Source organism: Sus scrofa, chromosome X, assembly GCF_054392235.1.
Source record: "Sus scrofa isolate SSC_HxYL_T2T_F1_AM1 chromosome X, Sscrofa_HxYL_maternal_Yorkshire_Landrace_v2.0, whole genome shotgun sequence".
Taxonomy (NCBI): Eukaryota; Metazoa; Chordata; class Mammalia; order Artiodactyla; family Suidae; genus Sus; species Sus scrofa.
Genome location: NC_139401.1, coordinates 49,998,473 through 50,023,619, shown reverse-complemented (window position 1 = coordinate 50,023,619; position 25,147 = coordinate 49,998,473). Strand labels below are relative to the sequence as shown.

The window sequence follows — 25,147 nt, the reverse complement described above, 5'->3', positions numbered from 1 at the left end:
TTTTTTTTTTTTTTTTGTCTTTCTAGGGCTGCATCTGCGGCATATGGAGGTTCCCAGGCTAGGGGTCTAATCAGAGCTGAAGCTCACGGCAACACCGGATCCTTAACCCACTGAGCAAGGCGAGGGATGGAACCCGCAACCTCATGGTTCCTAATTGGATTCATTAACCACTGAGCCATGACAGGAACTCCTATTTTATTTTATTTTTTAGGGCTGCACCTGTGGCATATGGAGGTTCCCAGGCTAGGGGTTAAATCGGAGCTACAGCTGCCGGCCTACACCATAGCCACAGCAACGGGGGCTCCAAGGGTCTGCGACCTATACCACAGCCCACGGCAATGCCAGATCCCCAACCCACTGAACGAGACCAGGGATTGAACGCCACATCCTCATGGTTACTAGCCGGGTTCATTACCACTGAGCCACGATGGAAATTCCTGGGACCCCCTTTTAGGCTCAGGGTCCCCCAGAGTATGGGGGTGAGCCCCTGGAACTGACTGGATCGCTGGGTGCGGTGCAAAACGGTTACTGTCTAAATTTACCATTTCTTCTGGGGCGGGATCTGGGGGCGATCTAGACCTGATTGGTCTACGGCATGGGGATGTGAGGAGGGGATCCAGAGGGGTTTCCTCCAGTTTTAACACACTCACTCCCTTCCATCCTCTGGTTTTCTGCCTCCTCAGGGGACCACATACCGCAATTCCAGAGAAAAGAGCAACCACAAATTCCCGTTTACCTCCCAGGTCTCTGTGCCTGCCTAAACCATCCCAGCCGGCTGCACTACTCCTCCTGTCTCTGTGACCTGTCGCTGTCTCACGCTGCCTTGTCCACATTCCCTAAGAGCCACCCACTATGGATCGTGCCTCATACAACCCTTTACCACACCGCCAGCTTCATGGAAGACTCTGACTCCCACAACCGGGAGCACGTGGTGAGCTGCACACGCACGCGCAGACAGCACCTCCGCGGAGGCCAGCTGGATCCTGCCGGATGGGCCTGGGGGAACAGAGGGCGCATGCGCAGATGCTGAGCACGGTTCCCGAGGGAAGGTACGGCGAGTGGGTGGTGCAGTGAGCCTGAGCTTGTCTGTTTTTGCGCCCCCCTGCCGCCCTACTTCCACGTCCTGGCTCTCGTCTTCCCACGCTCAAAACTGTAGGACAGACCCGTATTGGGATCTTAGTGTGAATCCTTCGGTTCAGCTACCAACCCGTCAAATAAAGAAAAAGAATTAGTAACAAGCGTATTGAATCTGTTGACTTGCTTAAAGTGGATGCAGCCTGGTTCCAAAGCAGGCGCCTTTTCTTCCCCACCTGGGAGTGGCAGAAATAAAAGGGGATCTTGCCTCCTGTCGAGCCCCTTCTTTGAGGGCCTGAGACACCTTTGGGCTCCCTGTGATGACGGATGAGGGTGCCCCCACTGTGTCCCACATCCCTGCCACTGGGACAGTCTCACATGTCACCCAAGTGGCCTAGGGTGGAGGGCACAAGCACTAAGCACGACAGTTACTACTGACATTTTATGCCTGATAGGATAACACAAATAAAGCGAGTATTCGTGTTGCCCCTTCACTGCTGAGGAATCTGAGAAAGACGAAGACGACTACCCAGCCCCCTTCAGTGGGTGCATAGTCAAGGCTTATTACAGACACTGCCTCTAAAGCCTCACACCCGGAATGGCGCCCATGGCCCGCGGGCCTGCCACTTCTGGGTATTGCTGGGTCACCCTGGTGGGGGGGTTCACTGGCCCTGCCCCCTCCTCCCCCACGACTCATCTCCCTCACAGCCCTTTATTCTGTTCCAAGTCTTTCCTAATTCGGGCGGGCGTGGAGGTGATTTGGGAGTTGTTGGAGAACCTAGTCTAAGCCCTGGGCTGGAGACCTGGGAGGCCTCGAAAGAACCAGTGGATGAGGGGTGGTGAGGAACCCAGAGGGAGGAGAATGGTGCTGCCCCCATTGCCAGGAGCCTCCTCCTCCCAGCTCCCGCCTCCTGCGGGGTGGTGGCTGTCACTAGGTGCAAGCGGGCTACTGGTTCTTCTGCTTCTTGCCTACCGGCTAGCTTTCTTGCCTTCCCACCGGTTGTCTACATCCCTTCTCCTTCCTTCCCCACTTCCTCCCTTGCTTCCGTCCTCTTTGCGGCCCTTGACCTCCATATCGACACAATACTGTCATTTCCTTCCCACTCCTCACCTCCTTCCATACAAACAAACAAACAAAACAAATTAAAAAACCCAAACAACAACAAAAAACCCACACACGAGCAAATCCAAAAAAACCCACCATAAAGCAACACCGCCCCCCCGCCCCGCCCCCAACCAACCCAACTGGTCCTATAATGGCTTCACTAAGCCCAGCTTTCTAGCTCTTCTGCTGGGGTGGATGTGCAAACCATGAGGTAATTCTGGAGTTCCCATCATGGCTCAGTGGTAACAAACTAGACTAGTATCCATGAAGCAGAGGGTTCCATCCCTGGTTTTGCTGAGTGGGTTTAGGACCCAGCCTTGGTTAAGGATCCAGTGTTGGTTAAGGATCCAGCTTGCAGAGTTCCCTTGTGGCTCAGCGGTAACGAACCCGACTAGGACCCATGAGGACGCGGTTTCCATCCTTGGCATTGCTCAGTGGACTGGGAATGCGGCATTGGTTGTGAGTTGTGTTGTAGGTCACAGACTCAGCTCAAATCTGGAATTGCTGTGGCTTAGGCCAGCAGCTGTAGCTCCAATTTGACTCCCTAGCCTAGGAACCTCCTTATGCCCTGGTGGGGCCCTTAAAAAAAAAAAAAAAAAGGATCAGGCTTGCCTGTGAGCTTTGGTGTAGGTTGCAGACTTTCGGATCCCATGTGGCTGTGACCTAGGCCGGGAGCTACAGCTCCCATTCGACCCCATTCAACCTTTAGCCTGGGAACTTCCATATGCTGTCAGTGTGTGCCCCTCCCCAAAATAAAAGGCAAAAAAAAAGTATAGAGGAGTTACATCAACACAATCTGGCAATTGATTAGATGAAGTCCCAGGGTTCATCTTGGGTGTCCAAGAAGATGGTATTGTTACCAACCGAGAAAGAGCAGATGTTGGAGGCAATGATTGAGTTTAATTTAGACATGTGTTGGAGGTGCTTGAGGGACATCTGGTGTAGAGAACCAGCAAATGATTGGCTATCTCATTCTGAAATTCAGTGGAGAAGGTGAGCCTGGAGATTGTGAAATCCTCAGCACAGGGGCAGTATTGAACCCAGGATATGCGTGAGCTCCCCAGAAAAGGGACTGAAGGCGGAGACCAAGAAGAAACAGGAAAGTAGGAGGAACCAGGAAAGTGAGGTGTCACGGAAACCAAGGGGTGGTTTCTAGGAGGAAGAAGTGATCAACCAGTTATGTAATATAGGGTATATGTCTTCCTTTCTAAAATTGAAAAAATTCTGAATTCCAAAACACACCTGGTTCCAAGTGTGGAAAAAAAGATGATGGAGTTCCCTGGTGGCCCAGCAGTTAAAGATCCAGCATTGTCACTGATGTGGTGTGGGTTCAGTCGCTGTGGGCACAGCCAAAACAAACAAACAAACAAACAAACAAATCTGTAAGTGCTATGCAGAGAAGTCGAACACAATATGTTAGTTCAAAAATGGCCCCTGGGAGTTCCCATCGTGGCTCATTGGTTAACGAATCCAACTAGGAACCATGAGGTTGAGGGTTTGATCCCTGGCCTTGCTCAGTGGGTTAAGGATCCGGCATTGCTGTGAGCTGTGGTATAGGTTGCAGACGCAGCTTGGATCCCGCGTTGCTGTGGCTCTGGCGTAGGCTGGCAGCTACAGCTCCGATTTGACCCTTAGCCTGGGAACCGCCATATGCCGCAGGAGCGGCCCAAGAAATGGCAAAAAGACCAAAAAAAAAAAAAAATGGCCCCTGAACACGGAGGGCAAGGAGACACTGAAGAGGCAAATCACTCCAGATTGGTAGGTGGCAGATATAATTGCAAAGTAACTTAAAAGGTTTATATTCGGTGGCTGAAAGACAAGTATATCTCCATTCCCATCTTCCAGAATCTTAAAAGCTTATATAGAGGTCTTAACGGTGTTCAGTCAAATATTTAGTCCAGATAGTTTCAACAACACTTTACTCTCTTGGAGTTCCCTGGTGGCTCAGCCGTTTAAGGACCTGGCATTGTCACTGCTGTGGCTCAGGTCATTGTTGTGGCTCAGGTTCAGTCCCTGGCTCGGGAAATTCCATATGCCACGGGCAAGGCCAACCCCCTCCAACTCCCCCCCCCCAAACCCCCAACATCTTACACACTCAAGGCTGTATCCTTGAAATATCTCTGCCTATGGAAATGGTAGGTGGAACATGTATTCCAAGGGGAGGGAGTAAGGCACTTCCCAATGCCTGGGTCCAGCTCTGGGGTCAACCAGAGGTCAGGTCCTTTTGATGACCTTCTCCAACACAATGGGATAGTAACTAGGTGGCTTACAATTTGAGTGGTCAAGGAGGGGAGGTAACATTTAAACTCAGTTCTGAATGGCTGAACAAACAACAATAGCAACAAACACAGTTATGCAAAGGTCAGAGGGAGATCATTTCAAGCAGAGGGAATAGCTAATTCAAAGATAGACACTAAGAGGCCTCTGTGGCTTGGACATCTTAGCTCAGCAAAGAGTGGTATAGACTGCTGGGGGGACTTCATGCCATCAGGAAGATTGTGAATCTGGTACTAAATCATTTCTTTGGTGAATACGGTGCATTAACAATGAGTGTGGTGGTGGTTGGAGTTCCCATCGTGGCTCAGCGGAAACGAATCTGACTAGCATCCATGAGGATGCAGGTTCAATACCTGGCCTTGAACAGTGGGTTAAGGATCTGGTGTTGTCATGAGCGGTGGTATAGGTCACAGATGTGGCTTGGATCCCGAGTTGCTGTGGCTGTGGTGTAGGCCAGCAGCTACAGCTCTGATTCGACCCCTAGCCTGGGAACCTCCATATGCCGTGGGTGTGGCCCTAAAAAGACAAAAAAAAAAAAAAAAAAAGAGTGTGGTGGTTGTCAACAGTTAGGGAGTTCCCAGAGTTCCCGTCATGGCTCAGTAGTTAACGAATCCGACTAGGAACCATGAGGTTGCAGGTTCGATCCCTGGGCCTTGCTTAGTGGGTTAAGGATCCGGTGTTGCTGTGAGCTGTGGTGTAGGTGGCAGACGCGGCCCGGATCCCTCGTTGCTGTGGCTCTGGCGTAGGCCAGCAGCTACAGCTCTGATTAGACTCCTAGCCTGGGAACCTCCATGTGCTGTGGGAGTGGCCCTAGAATAGACAAAAAGACAAAAAAAACAAAAAACAAAAAACAAAAAACAAAAACAAAAACCGGGAGGCCCGGAGGGAGGTCTTCCTGGATGGAAAAGCACATAGGGAGATAGTTCAGATAGAGGAAACATACAGCTGAATGAGGCTGAAAATGTTGACTAAGGTTTATGGTCTGAAGGCCTTGGTTTGGGGAAAAATATAGAAAGAAGTCAGACTAGGTAGATTAGGTAAGCTCAAGATTCTAATTGGGATACTAGTTGAAAAATGTCCCAGGATGACCAAATGGATCTTAAATGACAGTCTCTGGTTGAGGTTCAATCTGAAATATATGATTTGAGCTTTGGGGTTTAAAATAGGTTAGACACAGAAGAGGTAGCAAAAGCTGAATTGAAACAAGATGCGTCTGCAACTCACACTACAGCTCACAACAACACTGGATCCCCGACCCAGTGAGCAAGGCCAGGGATCAAACCCGCAACCTCATGGTTCCTTGTCGGATTCGTTTCTGCTGCACCACAGCAAGAACTCCTCCTAGGATGTCTTTTAATGGCTCTCCACATTCTTGTCTCTGAGATCTTGTTGGGCATCTCTGTTCCTCTCAACCTCTTCCTCAACCTATTTCTCTACATATGGCTCTCAGAATCTCTATTTTGAGATATTCATGTCTGGGTTCTAGAATCTGGTTCTCTGTCCCTTCCTTCATCTGTGTCTGTACTGTAATTATCTCTTTATCCGACTGAACTGTGCCCTTCTGGAAGGCATGAACCTTTTATTTTTACCCTGGGTATGCCCAGTGACCAGCACAGTGCCTGGCATATGAGTCTTGCAGCTTTGTTTATGTTTGAATGGAGGCTTTTTTCTGAGCAAAGGACACATTCTCATCCTCCAGTCCCCCTCCTCCGAGAGGAGCTGGCCGCCTGGCCAAAAAGTCCAAGTTAAATAACTCTCGGGGAGGGGGCGAGGATGAGGGTGGGAACCTGGCCTGGGCCTGGCCCTTTCGACCAGGAACGCTAGTCGCTGGCAAACGCCTGAAGTCCCGCGCAAGGACCACCCGCCTCGCTGGCCCCGCCCCGCCCCGCCGCTCTGTTTCGGCCAATCAGCGAGCGCCTGGCAGTCCTGCCTGTGGAGAGGCAAGATGGCTGCTGCGTGTCGCAGCGTGAAGGTAACTGGGTTTTCTCCCCTGCTGCTTGCCCCGCTGCCCCGGCTGGGATGGCGCGGCCGTAGAACTAAGAGGAAGAGATCGGTACTGGGAGAAAAGGTCAGGCTTATCTAGGCCTTCTGTCGCTGCGGTTGGGCTCGGGAGGTGAAGGTCAACTCTCCAGGGCACGTGCAAGTGGGGGTGACTGGGTGGGTTGTCTGGGGATGAGACCCCAGAGGTCCCATCGGTAAGGTGAGGAGGACACCTGGGTCACACCGCAGGGGTGACCGGGAACCTCCCTCCAAGAAGCCTGAAGAATGGGCAGATGCAAGGGAGGGGGTGGTCTGTACAGTGTAGCTCTTGACGGTGCCCCCTTTAACAGGGTCTGGTGGCTATAATAACCGGTGGAGCCTCGGGCCTAGGCCTCGCCACGGCGGAGCGACTGGTGGGGCAGGGGGCTTCTGCTGTACTTCTGGACCTGCCCCACTCAGATGGGGAGGCCCAGGCGAAGAAGTTAGGGAAGAGCTGCGCCTTTGCCCCAGCCGACGTAAGTGGGGTTACCTCACCTCTCCCATGGGCTCTCTTTTCATAAGGGTCCTGTCTATGTGGGCAGTGGGCCCATCTACTTCTTCCTTTTGGCCTGAGCCATCCACAAACACCTGTGATAAAGGGATTTCTGAAGCTGGGATTCATAACGAGGGGTTGAGGATTAGACATATCAGAATCTGCTTCAGGAGGTATGTATAGTTTGAAAATGCATATTGTTTCCTGTAATTTTATAAAGTCGAAGATGAGCTTTTCATGAGAGAAAGAAGTAAAGCTGCATGAAATCATCTTAGCAGGGGTGCAAAAAAGCTAGTTTATCTTCATATCAGTAATTCTCAAAACTTCTCTGATCCACAGCAGCTGAGAATCTCCAGGGGCATGTGAATTTATCAAAAAAGGGCATAGATTTCAAAGATGTTTTGAAACACTGCTCTACAGTGCCTAGCATTTTCACTTTTGTCCCATTCTCAAGCTTTATTTCTTTTGGCTTCTGCCTTGCTTATACATTTCTGTTGTCACTTAAAGCCTGGACCTTCCCCCCCGCCCCGCCCCCCAAGGTTTAGTGGTGTGTGTTGTGTGTGGTGGGAGATGAACATCTTCTCCACTTCTCCCTTTGAAGGTGACCTCAGAGAAGGACGTGCAAGCAGCCCTGACTCTAGCAAAAGAAAAGTTTGGCCGCGTGGATGTGGCAGTCAACTGTGCAGGCATTGGAGTGGCCAGCAAGACATACAACTTAAAGAAGAGCCAGGCCCATACCTTGGAGGACTTTCAGCGAGTTCTCAATGTAAGGCCTTAGAGGTTCTCCAGGGGTATTAGTAAGAAGTATCTGGCTGTGGGTGTCCCCACAGCTTTTAGGGGACAAAGGGCTGCCTCTGCCCCAGGTCCTACACCTTGTCTCTACTGGTCCTCCAGGTGAATCTCACAGGCACCTTCAATGTGATCCGCCTAGTGGCTGGCGAGATGGGCCAGAATGAACCAGACCAGGGAGGCCAACGTGGGGTCATCATCAACACTGCCAGCATAGCTGCCTTTGAGGGCCAGGTGTGTGAGCAGGGGCAAGGCTTGTGCCTCGGTGACTTGTTGGGGCCCTGCCCCCTATGACCTCCGCTCCTTCTCCAGGTTGGACAAGCTGCATACTCTGCCTCCAAGGGGGGCATAGTGAGCATGACACTGCCCATTGCTCGGGATCTGGCCCCCATGGGCATCCGGGTGATGACCATTGCTCCAGGTAGACATATCCCCTCCCTGCCACACTTGGGATTGGGTGGGATCCCTGGGCAATGAGAGGGGAAGTTATCTACCACCTAAACAGCAGTAGCCTTCCCTTCCATCTCTGGGCATAGGGAAGCACCACAAGTAGGGTTAAAGTAAGGAGGGACCAGGTAAATATGAAGGGTGGTCTCTGACTCCGGCTGTCTTGTCTAGGCCTATTTGGCACCCCGCTGTTGAACACCCTCCCAGATAAAGTGCGCAACTTCCTGGCCAACCAGGTGCCCTTCCCCAGCCGACTGGGAGACCCTGCTGAGTATGCTCATCTGGCGCAGGTCATCATCGAGAACCCATTCCTCAATGGAGAGGTCATCCGGCTGGATGGGGCCATCCGGATGCAGCCTTGAAGGGGGAGGGCAGGGCAGAGAAAACACATGCTCTTCTGTCCCTCCTCCTCCTGGAGTACTGTACTCCAGCGTGGGAGGGAGGAAGTCCAATAGCCATTTTGTAACCTCTGCCCACGTCACCCTCTGTGCCTAATAAAGTCTCTTTCTCGCAGGGGAGTGAGCAGCACTGTGTGCTGGGAGAGCTGGCGTGGGAAGGAAAGGTGAATGGATGAAAACTCTGGCAGGCTTGGATGCTCAAAGCCCAGAGGTGGGGTGGGAAAGTCAGCACCTCACTCTTTTTGTGTTCTGTTTATAACACGTGGCCTTGATTTTCGTGACTAACTTTAATATGTAGGGTCAAACTGGCTCAGCTCTCTCCCACCACTAATGGATCGGCCAAGGGGATCTGCAGCATTTCACTCTCTGACTCTTAGCCTCTGCGAGCTTGATGGGGGAGGAGGGAGAGATGACCATCCTGAGCTCAGCGGCTGCTGGTGTTGAATTGCAGGTGATATTGGGCTGTAGGTTGATTGGTGTAGATTATTGAATTCAGGTAATTATGCCTATGAAAGAAATTCAGAGGTCTCAGCTGATGGGCTTTCCCTCTCTCCCTGGCCCTGGCCATCCGTCCCCACCCTCCCTTGGCATTCATCCCTGCTGCCACCCCCTAGAACTCACTGGGCTTTTTGCTCCTTAGCCAGCTGCTGGTTGAAGGAGCCAAGCCCCCTCCGAAATTCGGCACACAGCTCCCTCTCCTGCTCTTCTAGCTCCTGTGCTGCCCTGGCCAGGCGCTCGGCCTGGCTTTCCCATTCGGAATCCATTGCTTGTTCAGCCTGGCGCTGTGCCTCCTTTTCATGGCGTTGCGCCTCCTGTACTTTCCTGATGGCGGCTCGCTGCTCTGGAGTCATGCCCTTCCAGCAATAGGGCAGGACCCTGTGGGGAGCCACAGGATTTTGGGCGACCTGGGGGTTCTCAGTCAGTAAGTCACTCGTGATCTGGTTTTGGATCTCCGTGAGGTTTGCCTCCTGTTGGCACTGATGTTCACGGCGCTGCCGCTCGGCCACCTCAGCTACCTGGTGGGGCCCCCAAATGTGAGTATTTGGATGCCCAGCCTCAGGAAACTCTCCGTCACAGGGGATGGGGAGACATGGTCCTCCATCTTAGGGCGAGAAGGAACAGATACTGCGTGGCTTTAGAGTGACTTAAGGTGGGAGAGTTCGAATGGGCAGGGATGTCCCTGCCACCTGGAAGCCCTTAGACCGAGAGGCTGGGGAAGGGAGGGCAGTGTTCTGTTCGCAGGTCATCCTGAGTCTGGAGGTGGGCAAGGGTCAAGTCCTCAGGTAGATGAGAGGACTGGTGTTGATTTGAGAAAGGTTGTAAGGGGAAAGATGTGGTTAAGATTTCCCCAGGACTTTGTTCAGGGGACTGGGGAGAGCCCGGTACCCTGGATGCCTCAGGCCGTACGTACCTGGAATTTGTTGGCATTGGCCATGGCAGACATCATGGCCATGCGGCAGGATTCCTCTAGCTTGGCCATTTGGGCGGCCCGCATGTCCATGGCTAGGCGCAGCTGGTTATTGAGCATATCTACACAGAGAAATATGGCCAGGGCATTGTACTGGCTTGCTTCATTCCTGGTTCATTCATTCAACTATTTGTTCAGCAAAACTTTGTGGATGTGTGCGTATGTATGTTTGGTTGGGGCAGGGGGCGGGGTGGGTAACGTCCTCATTGCAGGGACGTAGAAGGAGCTATTCTTTGGGGCTAGGGATAACCAAAGTGCGGCAACAAGAATTTCTCAGGTGCCTCACTGAAAGATGCCTCTAGTGGACCTGGGTCTCAGTGCCAGCTCCGCTGCTACTGAGCTCTGTAACCTTGGAGAAATATTTCATATCTGAGCCTCAGTCTAAGGGCCAGGTGTTCAATAAATTAGATCCTGTCCTTAGAGAGTTCCCTGTCCAGTGGAGGAGATGGATCAAATATAGATCATCATACCACAGTGTGGTAAGGGCAGTGTCAGAGCTGTGTACAGGGTATTAAGAGCTTTTGGTGAGAGGAAGGCCTCCAGGAGAAGGTGCTCCTTGAAATATGTGTTGCATATGGTCAGAAAGAGCAAAGGGCTTTTCAGGTTTCAGGCACAAAGGTATTGACACTTTACTTCAATCTAGCCATACTGGGAGTTCCCTTCGTGGCTCAGTGGTTAACGAACCCAACTAGGATCCATGAGGCTGCAGGTTCGACTCCTGGCCTCGCTCAGTGGGTTAAGGATCAGGCATTGCTGTGAGCTGTGGTGTAGGCCAAAAACTCGGCTTGGATCCGGTGTGGCTGTGGCTGTGGCTGTGCCATAGGCCAGCAGCTGTCGCTTTGATTCGACCTCTAGCCTGGAAACTTCCATGCACCGCGGGTGCGGCCCTAAAAAAGCAAAACAAAAAAACCTAGCCATACCGGTCTCCTTGCTTTTTCTACACATGCCACAAATTCTTGCCTCAGGGATTTGAAGTAAATGTTACTCTTGGCTCTGGCTCTCTGGCTTCCCTCAGGTCTTTGCTCAAATGTTAACCGCCTCAGTGAGGCACCCCCTGTCTTTCCTACCTAAAATTGCAACCTGTCTGCCCCCAACATTTATCCTCCTTCCCTGATTTATTTTTCCCCCTAGCATTTGTCACCAACCAATATACCCTACATTTTACTTATTTGGTCTATTGCTTGTCTCCCTCCTCACTAGATGGTAACCTTTGAGAAGGCAGGGATTTTTGTCTGTTTTATTCACTCCCAGGCTCCAGCACCTATATCAGAGCTTGGCACGTAGTGGGTGCTCAATAAATATTTATCAAATGAATGAAGGAAGTCAAGAAATAGTATGATCTGTATGGTTTTTTTTTTTGTTTTTGTTTTTGTCTTTTGTCTTTTTGTTGTTGTTGTTGCTATTTCTTGGGCCGCTCCTGCGGCATATGGAGGTTCCCAGGCTAGGGGTCTAATCGGAGCTGTAGCCACCGGCCTACGCCAGAGCCACAGCAACTCGGGATCCGAGCCGCGTCTGCAACCTACACCACAGCTCACGGCAACGCCGGATCGTTAACCCACTGAGCAAGGGCAGGGACCGAACCCACAACCTCATGGTTCCTAGTCGGATTCGTTAACCACTGCGCCATGACGGGAACTCCTGATCTGTATGTTAAATTACAAATAGTCTGCTCTTGCTGGAGCATAAAATGCAAGTGACTAGGGAGCTCCACAGGGGCCCAACTAAGGGTTAGAAACTTGACCCTGAAGGTAGGGAACATGGAAGGGTTTTAATCAAGGGGGTGACACGGTTAGATCTGCATTGTAGAATGCTCTTTCAAGTGGCCAATATAGAGGACAGTCAGGCTGGTGGGAGACAGTGGATGTAGGGAAGCCGTCTTGGAGGCTATCGCAGTTGGCCAGTTGGGAGGGCTCAAACCAGGCCAGTGATAGAAAGGATGGAGGGGAAATATGTGGAAGTTATGTCAGCAGTACTTGATGGACTGGATAAGGAAGTAAGGGAGAGGAAAGACTCAGGGATGTTTCCCAGGGCCCTGGCTTAGATGACTATGTGCATGGTGTGGTCACCACTGGAACTAGGGAATACAGAATGCAGAGCAGGTTAGGAAACACTGATGAATTCTGTTTAGGAAGCTGAGTTGGAGGTGGTCAGCAGGCACCTGGATATCTGATTGTGCAGATAGAGAGTCCTCAGCACAGAGGTGGTGACATGTTAACTGAAACCGGAATGAGGGCCAAAGGTGCCTTACGTAAGTATGCAGGATGAGGAGAGCAGTGTGCCAGGGACAAAGTTTCAAGAAGGGAGGAGCAGAAGGAAGAGGAGCCCACAAAGGGCAGACAGAGGAGGAATGATTGGGGAGCTACAAGCAGAATGTTCTGTCACAGAAGCCAAGCCCAAAGAGAGAAGTTCAAGAAGATGTGTTGAGAGTCAAGTGTAGCAAGAAAGGCCCGGTCAAGGAGAAAAGACTGGGAGTTCCTGTCGTGGCTTAGTGGTTAACGAATCCGACTAGGAACCATGAGGTTGGGGGTTCCATCCCTGGCCTTGCTCAGTGGGTTAAGGATCTGGCGTTGCTGTGAGCTGTGGTGCAGGTTGCAGACGTGGCTCGGATCCTGTGTTGCTGTGGCTCTGGCGTAGGCCGGCGGCTACAGCTCCAATTCGACCCCTAGCCTGGGAACCTCCATATGCCGAGGGAGTGGCCCAAGAAATGGCAAAAAGACACACATTAAAAAAAAAAAGGAGAAAAGACTGAACAGAGTCTCTTGTACCTGATAACACAAAGGCATTGGTGATTTTAGTAAAATGTAGTGTCAGGGAAGTTGTGTGGCGAGATACGTGATCTCAGCAGTTGAAGTATGACTGGAAAGTAAGGAAGGTAAGCCAGCAAGTTGAAGCAGATTTTTTCAAAAAGTATGGCTGTTAAGGAAAACAGCTCACTTACAGCATCTAGAAGAATCACTGAGTTAGGGGAGGCATTTTTTTTTTTTTAAGATGGGTTAGCTGTAAGTATGCTTATAGCCCGCATAGAAGGGGGTCACTGGAAGGGAGGGTGTTGAGAACCTAGGGGAGTTGGTATCTGAGAGAGCACAGCCTGGGTAGGAAGCAGGGAGAATGGGTTCCAGAGCATAGGCTGAAGGTTTGGCTCTGGGGAGGCACAAGAACAGACTTCAGAGATTGGAGGGCAGAAGAAGAGAGGATAGGGGTGCTTTGTTTCATTTCACTCTTTTTTTTTTTTTTTTGGTCTTTTTAGGGCTGCACCCATGACATATGAAGTTCCCAGGCTAGGGTCAAATCAGAGCTGCAGCTGCCGGCCCATGCCACAGCCACAGCAACACTGGATCCGAACCGTGTTTGCTGTCTACACTACAGCTAATGGCAACGCCAGATCCTTAACCCACTGAGCAAGGCCAGGGATCAAACCTGCATCCTCATGGATTTCTAGACAGGTTCATTTCTGCTGAGCCACAATGGGAACTCCTTGTTTCACTCTTCACAGCAACTCAAAGAGGAAAGGTCAGCCCCATTTTTTAGATGGGGACACGGAGGTCTAGAGGTGAAGTAAAGTACCCAAGGTTACACAGCCAGCAAGTAATAGGTTGGGTTGGGAATCCAGGTCTGTTGAAGAATCAGGCCACACTCCTTCCACAACACTACTCATTCTACCTTATCATACACCTGCCTGCTGCCATTGGGCAGCAGGCCCCCCTGTGTTGCAATGACTGCTGACAAAATTCACCAAATACTCCTAATTTCCAAATCCAATTGACAGGTTTCTGTTCCTGTCTGAACTTCTCTTCAGTTGACATTATTGATGACTCCCTCTCTGGAACTTCCTTCCCCCTCGGCCTCTGAATCCCCACTTTCTCATGGTGACTGAGGGCAAGTATTGTGTAGCAGACGAGTGTGGGCTCTGGGGCGTTTCCATTGTGGCGCAGCGGAAACAAATCCAGCTAGTATCCATGAGGATGTGGGTTTGATCCCTGGCCTCACTCAGTGGGTTGGGGATCCGGCGTTGCTGTGAGCTGTGGTGTAGGCCGGCAGCTGCAGCTCCAATTAGACCCCTAGTCTGGGAACTTCCATATGCCATGGGTATCGCCCTAAAAAAACCAAACAAAAAAAAAAGAGTGTGGGCTCTGGAGCCAGCCTGGCTGAGTTCGCTTCTGGCCTCCATCACCCACTTTGGGCAGGTTATTTAACATCTCTGTTCTTCAGTTTCTTCTGCTGAAAATGGGGATAATACCAGTACATGACTCATAGCGTTGGTGAAAGGATGAAATGAGTTAATACATGGTAGAAAGCTTGGCACAGTGTCTGGTATGCAGTAAGTGCTCAATGAAAGTTAGCTCTTCTTCATGCTACCTGCTCTGCTTTTTCTCATTTCCACTCTCCGCCCTGCCAAAATTGTACCCAGCTTTCGAAATTGGTTTCTGACAGCTGGCCTGTGCCAACCCCCTACCCTGCCCTCCCTTCCCTTGTGAAAATTGACCATTCCTACACTGATGGTACAGGACCTGTCATGGTACTTAACATAGTTTTAAAGCATATGTGCTGATGAGTGACTTGTGTGTATATCTTTTCCTCTTTTTTTTTTTTTTTTTTAATTCGTCTTTTTAGGGCCGCACTCATGGCATATGGAGGTTCCCAGGCTAGGGGTCGAATTGGAGCTGTAGCCGCCTGCCTATGCCACAGCCACAGCAATGCCAGATCCGAGCCATGTCTGTAACCTACACCACAGCTCATGGCAATGCAGATCCCCAACTCACTGAGCAAGGCCAGGGATCGAACCCACGTCCTCATGGTTACTAGTCCGGCTCATTACCACTGAGCCACAATGGGAACTCCCTCTTTTTCTCTTACTATGGATTGATTTTCTGGAAGGCCTGGTTCTGTGGGTTCCCGATGGGTAGGGTGCCTGTATGTTTAGTCTTCAGTTGTTCATTCAACATTGATTTATTGAGCTCCTGACACTGGTAGAAACTACTAGGCAATTGGGATAGAGGGATGGAAACGAGAGATGTGGTTCATCTTCAGTGAGCTGACATTTTCAGAAGACAGACATTCCACAAATATTTTCAGAATTAGTTACCTCTATGATAAGTGATAGAACAGGCTGCTATTAACAGGTGGTTTGAAAGGTGAGCAATGTGAGTAGATAAGAGAGAGTCCTTGCCTTTGAAGGGCTTACTCTAATGGAAGAGGACATGGCCACAGATGTCATATTAATAGTAGTTACTGGTTATTGAGCACTGATGCTTGTGCTTTACATATAGTATCTCATTTCATTCTTTTTTTTTTTTTTTTTGCTTTTTAGGGCCACTCTTGCCGCATATGGAGGTTCCCAGGCTAGGGGTCTAATCGGAGCTACAGCTGCTGGCCTACGCCACAGCCACAGCAACGTGGGATCCGCGCCGCATCTGCGACTTATACCACAGTTCATGGCCATGCCAGATCCTTAACCCACTGAGCGAAGTCAGGGATTGAACCCGAAACTTCATGGTTCCTATTCGGATTCATTTCCGCTGCACCATGCTTTTTTTTTTTTTTTTTTTTTTTTTTGTCTTTTTAGGGCCACACCCGCAGCACCTGGAGGTTCCCAGGCTAGAGGTCTAATCGGAGCTGCAGCTGCCAGCCTATGCCAGAGCCATAGCAATGCCAGATCTGAGCTGTATCTGTGACTTACACCACAGCTCATGGCAACGCTAGATCCTTAACCCACTGAGCAAGGCCAGGGATCGAACCCGCAATCTCATGGTTCCTAGTCGGATTCGGTAACCACTGAGCCACAACGGGAACTCCTCATTTCATTCTTTTTTTTTTTTTGCCATTTCTTGGGCCGCTCCCGCGGCATATGGAGTTTCCCAGGCTAGGGTCTAATTGGAGCTGTAGCTGCCAGCCTACACCAGAGCCACAGCAACGCAGGATCTGAGCCGCATCTGCGACCTACACCACAGCTCACGGCAACGCCAGATCGTTAACCCACTGAGCAAGGCCAGGGATGGAACCCGCAACCTCATGGTTCCTAGTCGGATTCGTTAACCACTGAGCCACGACGGGAACTTCCATTTCATTCTTACATAAGCTCTGTGTGGTATAGGAACTGAAGCACAGAGGGGAAAATTTATTTGCCCAGACCAGCGAAAGTTGCAGAACCATTAGGCCTGTGGTCTCTCTGCTGCCTCCAGGTAATGGAGTGCCAGGCTGATTGGGGCTCAATGGCTATACTGTCAATTGATGAAGGAAGTCAGGGTGGTTGGGACCTGCTCACTTTACCCTTTCAGCATCAGCCCTATGGGTAACTGGACCTCCCAACACAATACTGGTTTTCTGGGTGCTATACCCAGCTCAGGACAGCTCCTTGCTAGGCCTTAGGTCGTAACCTGGATGGCCCTGCAGCTTACCTGCACAGTTATAGTCAATTCTGGCTTGCTGTTGTTCTTGAAGCTGCCTCTCCAGGCTATATCTGAACTGCTCTTGCTGCATTCTCAGGTGTGTGGATCTATTCAGGTCCTCCCCGGAGAAGTACTGCAGGCTGGCTGGGCCACAGTATGGATCATTGTTACTGAGATGAGGTGGAAACTCCTTCCAGAGTCGGTGTGGATCCCAAAGGTCAAGCTCACTCCTGTTCTTGAGCTGCTGCTTCTGCTCCCGAAATTCTTGGACTTTCTTGGCCAGCCGACGTGTCCGTTCTGCCTGTTCTTTCTCTAGCATCTGAGCCACCACATCATACTGCACCTGGTTAGTACCTGGGTGGTGGGCAAGGACATGGAGAAGGCCCCATGGGAGGGACAGAGCCCACTCAGCATAGCCACTGCTCCCAAAGGCCCATCTGGTTTGTCCCAAGACACCTCAGGCCTCAGGCCCCACTCTGAGGCAGAACTGCCCTCCTTTAACCCACTCAGGCCCTTGTTTTCCCCCTTGGTTGGCCTCTGCCCTTGGGCTTTTACCATAAGCTGCTTTCTTGCTCTGCTCTGTTGCCTCCTGAAGCTTTCGCTCTTCCACCTGGCTGTTCAGGGCTTCAACGTCCACCTGATCCCAAAGAAATGAACTAAATCAGGGTAAGGGCCCAGCAGCGGGCCTTGCATGCTCTAACACAAACTGCTCAGAATTTACCTGCTGCAGAATCCTCCTGTAGGATAACCAACACCTACTGGATGATGTTCACCATCACAGCATGGTTTGTAAGTCCCTCAATGGTCTAGCCTCTGCTTCTGTCTCCACCTTGTCCTGGTTCCCTTTTCCCCTGTCCCACCTTCAGGAGCTCTGCATCCAGTTCCCTGCACATCTTAGGCTATTTTGAACCAATAGCCTTTGCTCCAGCTGCTGCTTGCATTTAGAATACTCTTTCCTCTCCTCTTTACCCATGAAGGGTACCCCTGAACTCCTATTCATCCCTCAAGACCAGCTCTGGCTTCACTGTCCTGACCCCTCCAGCAGGTGCTACTCCCATAGAATCAAGGACCCACTGTCCACATTATATTGAAGTTTCCCTACACCAGAAGTTATCTCCTACACCAGACCGTGTGCCTGCTAAAGTCAGAGAATGGGCCTTAGTCACCTGTGTATCCCTACTGCCCAACCCAGTGTTTGGCACAGAGTAGGCTCTGAGGAAACACTTGCCAACTTCTCTCAGTCACACCACTCACCTACCTACCCAGCACTCTTGTTTTTTCTTAAACTATCAATAGTTTCTCAGAGTTCCCATTGTGGCTCAGTGGAAACAAACCTAACTAGTATCCATGAGGATTCAGGTTCAATCCCTGGCCTTGCTTAGTGGGTTAAGGATCCCGTGTTGCCATGAACTGTGGTGTAGGTCACAGATGTAGCTCAGATCTGGTGTTGCAGTGGCTGTGGCATAGGCCGCCAGCTGCAGGTCTGATTGGACCCCTAGCCTGGTAAATTCCATATCCCGCAGGTGTGGCCCTAAAAAACCAAAAACCAAAAACACTATTTTGATTAGAATTCATTTAAAATGTTTCAAAGTAGTGCAAAAGGGAATACGTTTAGTGATGAGCAAGTGCCCCTCCCATCTCTGTCCTCAGGCCAGTTAACAGTTTCTTATACAGCCTTCCAGAGTTTAGGCAAATGCAACACAAACAGTCCTTAGATTTCTTTTGGCTCCATTTGTCTGTCTTTCAGGAACGAGGCCACTTGGCCCGGAGCTAACTGGAGGAGAGTCCACTGACACTGGCTCCTGTTCTCCCAGTTTCTTCCCCTGCACCCCTAGGCCCTTCCCACTCTGGGTGTGGGTGCGTTTTCCCCCTCTTCCTTCCTTTCCAGCCTTAGGGTCTGCTTGAATCAGGGAGGGGCTGTGATGGGCTGTGACAGGCTGTGACGGGCACTGCTATGTTCTTCTCCAGGTGTAAGAGTGAGCAGGACCCTGCTCCAGAGAAAGTTCCCACTACCCACTCACCCCCATGACTCTGGTCCGCACATTGAGGAATCGGCTCTGTCGCTCCTTTTCTCGATTTCTTCTAGCCTCTATGGCTGCTGCCTCCTTGGGATCTGGTGGCAGGTCTGTCTTAAACATCTGGAGCAAGGGTAAGGTGAATGGCCAATCAGTGCTATCCATCATCCTTAACTACACCCCACCTTTCTCCCCACAGTATCTCACCAGTTACTGATTCCCACTGATTTTATTTCCTGATATATTTCATATCTGGGCCTTTGTACACTGCCTTCCTTTGTTTGGAATGCCATTCCTCAGCTTCTTCTATAGCTAGTTCCAGTCTCTCTCTTTTTCTTAACCATTTTGTAACTAAAATAGTTGATACATACAGAAGACTATATATAAGCCATATGCAAATTAGGAAGTATGATAAAAGAGCATGAACCAACTCCTCAATTTAAGAATTAGAACATGGGAGTTCCCGTCGTGGCTCAGTGGTTAACGAATCCGACTAGGAACCATGAAGTTTCGGGTTCAATCCCTGGCCTCGCTCAGTGGGTTAAGGATCCGGCGTAGCCATGAGCTGTGGTATAGGTCACAGACGCAGCTCGGACCCCACGTTGCTGTGGCTGTGGTGCAGGCCGGCAGCTACAGCTCCGATTGGACCCCTAGCCTGGGATCCTCCATATGCCGCTGGTACGGCCCTAAAAAGACAAAAAAAAAAAAAAAAAAAAAAAGGGAAAGAAAACACACAAAAAAGAAATAGAACATGGGAATTCCCATCGTGGCTCAGTGGTTAGTGAATCCAACTAGGAACTATGAAGTTTCGGGTTCGATCCCTGGCCTTGCTCAGTGAGTTAAGGATCTGGTGTTGCTGTGAGCTGTGGTGTAGGTCGCAGATGTGGCTCAGATCCCGAGTTGCTATGGCTGTGGTGTAGGCTGGCGGCTACAGCTCTGATTGGACCCCTAGCCTGGGAACCTCCATATGCCGTGGGAGCAGCCCTAAAAAAGGCAAAAAGCAAAAAAGAAATCTGAGTCCTTGTGAGAATTACTTTCTAGTGAGGACGGACAGACTCTAGAGAGTACATTAGTTTGTAAGAAAGTAAGTGTTTTGGGAAAAAATACAGAGCAGGATAAGGGGAACTGGAAAGTGCCAAGGAAATTGGTGGAGTGTTGCAATTTTAAATATGGAAGTCAGGGAAGGCATAACTGAGAAGGCAGTTTGTGAGCAAATACTTGAAGAAGGTGAGGGAGTCTCCTATGCAGATATCTAAGAGGAGAGCACTCCAGGCAGAGGGAACAAGTGCAAAGGCCATAAGGTGGATATGAGAGAAACACATTCAAGGGGATAGCAGGGAGGCAAGTATGTGAGTGAATTATGTAGGACATGACGTTAGAGAGATGGAGGGGGGGCGGTGCAGAGCATGTAGAACTTTGTAGACCATTGTAAAGGTTGCGGCTTCTATTCTGGAATAGAAGCCGTGGCAATATGATTTTTCTGGCTGTGCCTAAAACTTGTGGAAGTTCCCAGTCCAGGGGTCAAACCCATGCCACAGCAGCGTCCTGAGCCACTGCAGTGACAATGGGTCCTTAACCCACTGTGCCACACCCTTGTGTGTCTTTGAGTTTTAGAGGATCACTCTGGCTCCTGTATTAATAGACTGGAGGGGGAGTTCCCGTCATGGCTCAGTGGTTAACAAACCTGACTAGTATCCATGAGGTTGCAGGTTCGCTCAGTGGGTTAAGGATCCAGTGTTGCCGTGAGCTGTGGTGTAGGTCACAGATGCAGCTTGGATCTCACATTGCTGTGGCTGTGGCATAGGTCGGCAGCTGTAGCTTCGATTAGACCCCTAGCCTGGGAACCTCCATATGCTGTGGGTGCGGCCCTAAAAAAAGCCAAAAAAAAGAAAGAAAGAAAATAGACCGGAGGGGAGGGGAGGCAAGGCTAGAGGCAGGGAGACCAGATAGGAGGCTATTGCAGTCATCTAGGCTGCATCACCCGCAGCATATGGCGGTTCCCAGGCTAGGGGTCTAATCAGAGCTACAGCTGCTGACCTATGCCACAGCCATAGCAACACAGGATCAGAGCTGTGCCTGTGAACTACACCACAGCTCATGGCAACACCAGATCCTTAACTCACTGAGCGAGGCCAGGGATTGAACCTGTGTCCTCATAGATGCTAGTCAGATTCGTTAACCACTGAGCCACGACGGGATCTCCTGGATATATTTTGCTTTTTTTTTAAATTTTCTTATTAGGGCCACACCCACGGCATATGGAGGTTCCCAGGCCGGGGGTCAAATCGGAGCTACAACTGCCAGCCTATGCCACAGCCACAGCAGCACCAGATCTGAGCCACGTCTGCAACCTACACCACAGCTTACCACAATGCCAGACCCTTAACCCATTGAGGTAGGCCAGGGATCAAACCCTCAACCTCATGGTCCCTAGTCGGATCCGTTTCCACTATGCCATGATGAGAACTCGGACTCCTGGATATATTTTGAAGGCAGAGCTTACAGGACTTTCTGATGGGTTGGATGTGCTCTGTGAGAGCAGTACTAAGAATGACTTCAAGGATGGGGCAGTCAGAGGAGTTACTACCAACTGAATAGTCTGTGTGGGGAGAACAGTGTAGGCTGGGGGGAGGATCCAGAGATCAATTTTATGTGTTGAATTTGAGAGGTCTGTTAGATATCCATTGATAGCATACAGATGGTATGGTAAATTTTATTATTGTTGAAAAAGATTTGCTGTTCCTTAAAAGATGATTATGTGTCCTTAATTTATCACCCTTAAGGTTAGCCACATGATCTGCTTTGTCCTCTGCAATGTGAAAATTGACCTGTGCCATTCCCAAGCAGAACTAAGAGCTATTATGTAAAAACCACTTTTTCTCTCCACTCTGCTGTGAGGCTGGCAATGTCCTAGGTGAGGGCTGCCCCTTTAGTCTCAGTCTTGGAATGATGACAGAGCAGAGATGGAGCCAACCCACAATGGACAAGAAGCAGGAGTGAGAAATCTTTATAAGCTGCTGGATTTTTTTTTTAATTTTTAATAAGAGTTTATTTGAGGAGTTCCCATCGTGGCTCAGTGGTTAATGAATCCAACTAGGAACCATGAGGTTGCAGGTTCGATCCCTGGCCTTGTTCAGTGGGTTAAAGGATCCGGTGTTGCTATGAGCTGTGGTGTAGTTTGCAGACGCATCTCTGATCCCGCATTGCTGTGGCTGTGGTGTAGGCTGGTGGCTACAGCTCCAATTAGACCCTTAGCCTGGGAACCTCCATATGGCACGGGTGTGGCACTAGAAAAGGCAAAAAGACAAAAAAAAAAGTTTATTTGAGCTAAAAACAAATCATACACTGCCAAACCAGGCATGGTTAAGTGCTCAGTGAAACATGTTTAAAGAGAAGTGGTGGAAGGCAAGGAAATTATTTAATTGGCTATAGTGGAAGTGGATACTTTTTTTGAGAAAGTCTAGTTGGCTCTTTGGATTGGTTGACTATTTAGATTGGTTGTACTTAGTTTATTTTTTTAAATTTTTTTATACACTTTTTCTTTGGTGGGGTGCAGTGCCCATGGCATGCAGAAGTTCCCAGACCAGGGACTGAACCCATGCCACAGCAGTGACAATGCCGGATCCTTAACCACTAGGCCACCATGGAACTTCTTTATGCATTTTTTTCCCTTTTAGGGTCACACCCATGGCGTATGGAAGTTCCCAGGCTAGGGGTCAAATTGGAGCTGCAGCTGCCAGCCTATGCCGCAGCCACAGCAATGCAGGATCTGAGCCACTTCTTTGACCTATGCCACAGCTTGTGGCAACGCTGGATCCTTAACTCACTGAGTGAGGCCAGGGATCAAACCTGCATCCTCATGGATACTAGTTGGGTTCACTATCACTGAGCAACAACGGGAACTCTCCCTATGCAGTTTTTAAAGGTAAATTTCCATTTACAGTTATTATAAAATATTAGCTATATATTCCCCCTGTTGTACAATACATCCTTGAGCCTATCTTACACCCAATAGTTTGCCCTTCTCCCCACCTCACTGGTAATCACTGGTTTGTTCTATATATCTGTCTGCTTCTTTTGTGTTATATTCAGTAGTTTATTGAATTTATTAGATTCCACATATAGCTGATGAGATTCTGAGGCTGTTTGTAACCTCAGCATAATTTAGTCCATCCTGATTGATACAAGGAATTTAAAGCTATGAGGCTGTTAGAGATCTCTAAGGGTATGAGTGTAAATGGATAAGAATGCCTCAGGGGACACAGGGAGAGGAGGAGCCAGCACTGGGAGGCTAAGGAGTGGCCAGTGAGGTGGGAGAAAAAAACCTGGAGTGTGGTGTCTCAGAAGCCAAGTGAAGAAAGTGCTTTTGGGAGGAGAGAGTGAGTAACTGATGATGGTTAAGTAAGGTGTAAGGACTGAGAACTTACTGATTTGAAGGGGAAGGTTGCTGATGACCTTGATAGCAACATTTTTGGTGAAGCCTGACTGAAGTGGGTTTGAGAGAGACTAGAACTCTTCAGCACAAACAACCCAGTTTATGTTTTAATTGCAAGGGGAGGGACTTGTAGATTAAAAGAGACATATATATATATATATATATATAGGTGGAAATGCTTCTCTAGCATATACCTATAAGCGGAAGTGCTGTATCATAGGGAATAAGCCTATTTAAACTTTACAAGTGGGAGTTCCAGTTGTGGCTCAGCAGGTTAAGAGCCTGACATAGTGTTCATGAGGATGCAGGTTCAATCCCTGGCCTCACTCAGTGGGTTAAGGATCCGGCATTGCCACGAAGGAATCCTCTGAGGTCATAAAGATATTATCTTATATAGTCTTCTAAAATTTCTAAAGTTCGTTTTTCTCATTTAAGTTTTTAATCTATTTGGAATTGCATTTTGTATATGGTATGAGAGGTGGGGATCCAATTTGATTTTTCTCCAAGCTCCAGTTCATCTTAAATGGAATTGACAGGAAGTGATATGAGATTGCTGTCCTTTGGTCATTTTATCCCTTCAGCCTAATCATGATTTTCTCCCATCAACCAAGCTTTCTCACTCAACCAAGATTTCTCACTTTCCTGGACTTGTCCTTAAGACTTTGACTCTTCTCAGCCTTCAGGCATTATTTTATTTTATTTTATTTTATTCTATTTTTGGTCTTTTGTCTTTTCAGGGTCGCACCTGCGGCATATGGAGGATCATGGGCTAGGGGTCTAATCAGAGCTACAGCTGCAGACCTACACCACAGCCACAGCAACCCCAGATCTGAGCCGTGTCTGTGATCTACACCACAGCTCATGGCAACGCCAGATCCTCAACCCACTGAGCGAGGCCAGGGATCAAACCTGCAACCTCATGGTTCCTAGTTGGATTCATTTCTGCTGCCCCACACGGGGGCTGCCCCACATGGGGACTCCCCCCAGGCATCATTTAAAAAATAGTTACAGGAATGGCTATGGCAGCCACCAGACCCTTTCCATGTCTAAGTCTAAGCACCAACCCCAGCCTACTCATCTGTTACCACGATATAAGGTCACACTGAAGGGGAAGATCCCACAGACAGCTTCTTGGACTCATAAAGCCATGGCTTAGTTATTAGCAGGTATAAGGTGATGGGGGGGGGTGAGGGATGGAGAAGAGGGGTAGAAAAGATGGGAAACATAAAGGGGAAGAGGACAGAGGGGGAAAAGAAGAAGGGCAACAGGCAGTTGATGGGGTGGAGGTGGAGAACAGAAGAGGAAGGGAGGGAGCAAGGGATGGGGCAGAGAGGGATAGAGGGGAGGAGATGGGATGGGGGTGAGGCATGGAGAGAGAGAGAGGTGAAGTGGAGAGAAGGGAAGAAGGATAGAGGTGTAGAGCACTGGCTTAGGGACCCTGACTCCCAGGGGTTCACACAAAATACCTTTCTCAGCTAGGAGTCCCAATTTTGAAGCTCTCAGTTTGGGGCTAGGCTCAAGCAGTCAGCAAGTGACTCGGGTCCAAGACTATTCTTGGGCTACAGCGGCAGTCGCTGAACCCTGCTTGGGGAAACGGGAGGGAAGCAGGGGACGGAGCAGTACCTCTGGCCATTTATAGTTTTCCCCAGCCCATAACCCAGTCGCTCCAGAGTACCCTCATATCCATACATTCACCCTCCATCCCCCTTCACACTCTATCCCACCCCACTCCACTTCCAACTCTACTTCATTCTCAGCAAGATCTGAGCTCCTCTAACCCTCTGGCCTCTCCTTCCCCACGTACAGCCCTCCGTTCTCTGGGGCCCTTCCAAATTCCCGACTGGGTTCTTGTCTAAGCCTTCGCGCCTGCCAGACAAAAGCCACAGCCCAGCTCCCACCTTCTTGCCCTGGAGGGCATAACCCTGCTGTGATTTCTGACTCGTCTCTGCTAGCGCTGGCTCCGTTTGCCAGCTTCTCGGGATCCCAAAAGCTGCAGACTCCTCCCAGACACCTCCTCTGCAACTGTGTAGGCAGCGGCGGCGGTTTCTGTTGCCACGTAACAAGAAAGGGGGGGTGGGGCCCAGACGCCTGTCATAATCTCGCGCCCTGGCAAAGGATCAACGAAACCTCTACGTCAGCTTGATGGCCCCGCCCCTGTTTCCCGCCCGCGCCGGAAGCCGAAAATCCTGTTAGGCCTGGCTTTATTCTCGCGAGGTTTGCCCTCCGCCCGGCCTGCACTGC

The 25,147-nt window shown here is 49.9% G+C and overlaps 2 protein-coding genes and 1 long non-coding RNA gene across 10 annotated transcripts; 2 read left to right on the top strand and 1 right to left on the bottom strand.

The window, feature by feature from the left end:
• Positions 1-24,957, bottom strand: RIBC1 (RIB43A domain with coiled-coils 1). 7 transcript variants are annotated; one of them, XM_005673647.4, is made up of 8 exons: positions 24,805-24,957; positions 24,373-24,487; positions 18,478-18,594; positions 17,012-17,093; positions 16,466-16,810; positions 10,014-10,132; positions 9,224-9,618; positions 8,875-9,108 (listed from the first exon to the last, which is right to left on the bottom strand). In XM_005673647.4, the coding sequence occupies exons 3-8, from the start codon at positions 18,592-18,594 to the stop codon at positions 9,027-9,029; spliced, it is 1,140 nt and encodes a 379-aa protein (XP_005673704.1). In that variant the 5' UTR covers positions 24,373-24,487; positions 24,805-24,957; the 3' UTR covers positions 8,875-9,026. The 7 variants fall into 7 exon arrangements, 3 of the variants coding, with proteins under 3 accessions (XP_005673704.1, XP_003484156.1, XP_084864113.1); XM_003484108.5 differs by lacking the exon at positions 24,373-24,487; XR_014835422.1 differs by lacking the exons at positions 8,875-9,108; positions 9,224-9,618; positions 10,014-10,132; positions 24,373-24,487 and adding exons at positions 1-34; positions 15,640-15,782 and having other exon boundaries at positions 16,048-16,810.
• HSD17B10 (hydroxysteroid 17-beta dehydrogenase 10) lies at positions 6,389-11,401 on the top strand. Of its 2 annotated transcripts, none has more exons than XM_003135126.4 (6): positions 6,389-6,428; positions 6,787-6,951; positions 7,570-7,734; positions 7,863-7,991; positions 8,070-8,178; positions 8,376-11,401. In XM_003135126.4, exons 1-6 carry the CDS (start codon positions 6,402-6,404, stop codon positions 8,564-8,566), a joined length of 786 nt encoding a protein of 261 aa, XP_003135174.1. In that variant the 5' UTR covers positions 6,389-6,401; the 3' UTR covers positions 8,567-11,401. The 2 variants fall into 2 exon arrangements, with proteins under 2 accessions (XP_003135174.1, XP_003135175.1); XM_003135127.4 differs by having other exon boundaries at positions 6,389-6,524.
• On the top strand, positions 16,554-18,782 carry LOC146394608 (uncharacterized). Its single transcript, XR_014835488.1, has 2 exons — positions 16,554-16,802; positions 18,425-18,782. It is a non-coding gene; the product is annotated as an uncharacterized LOC146394608 (long non-coding RNA).
• Positions 24,958-25,147: the final 190 nt, after the last annotated feature.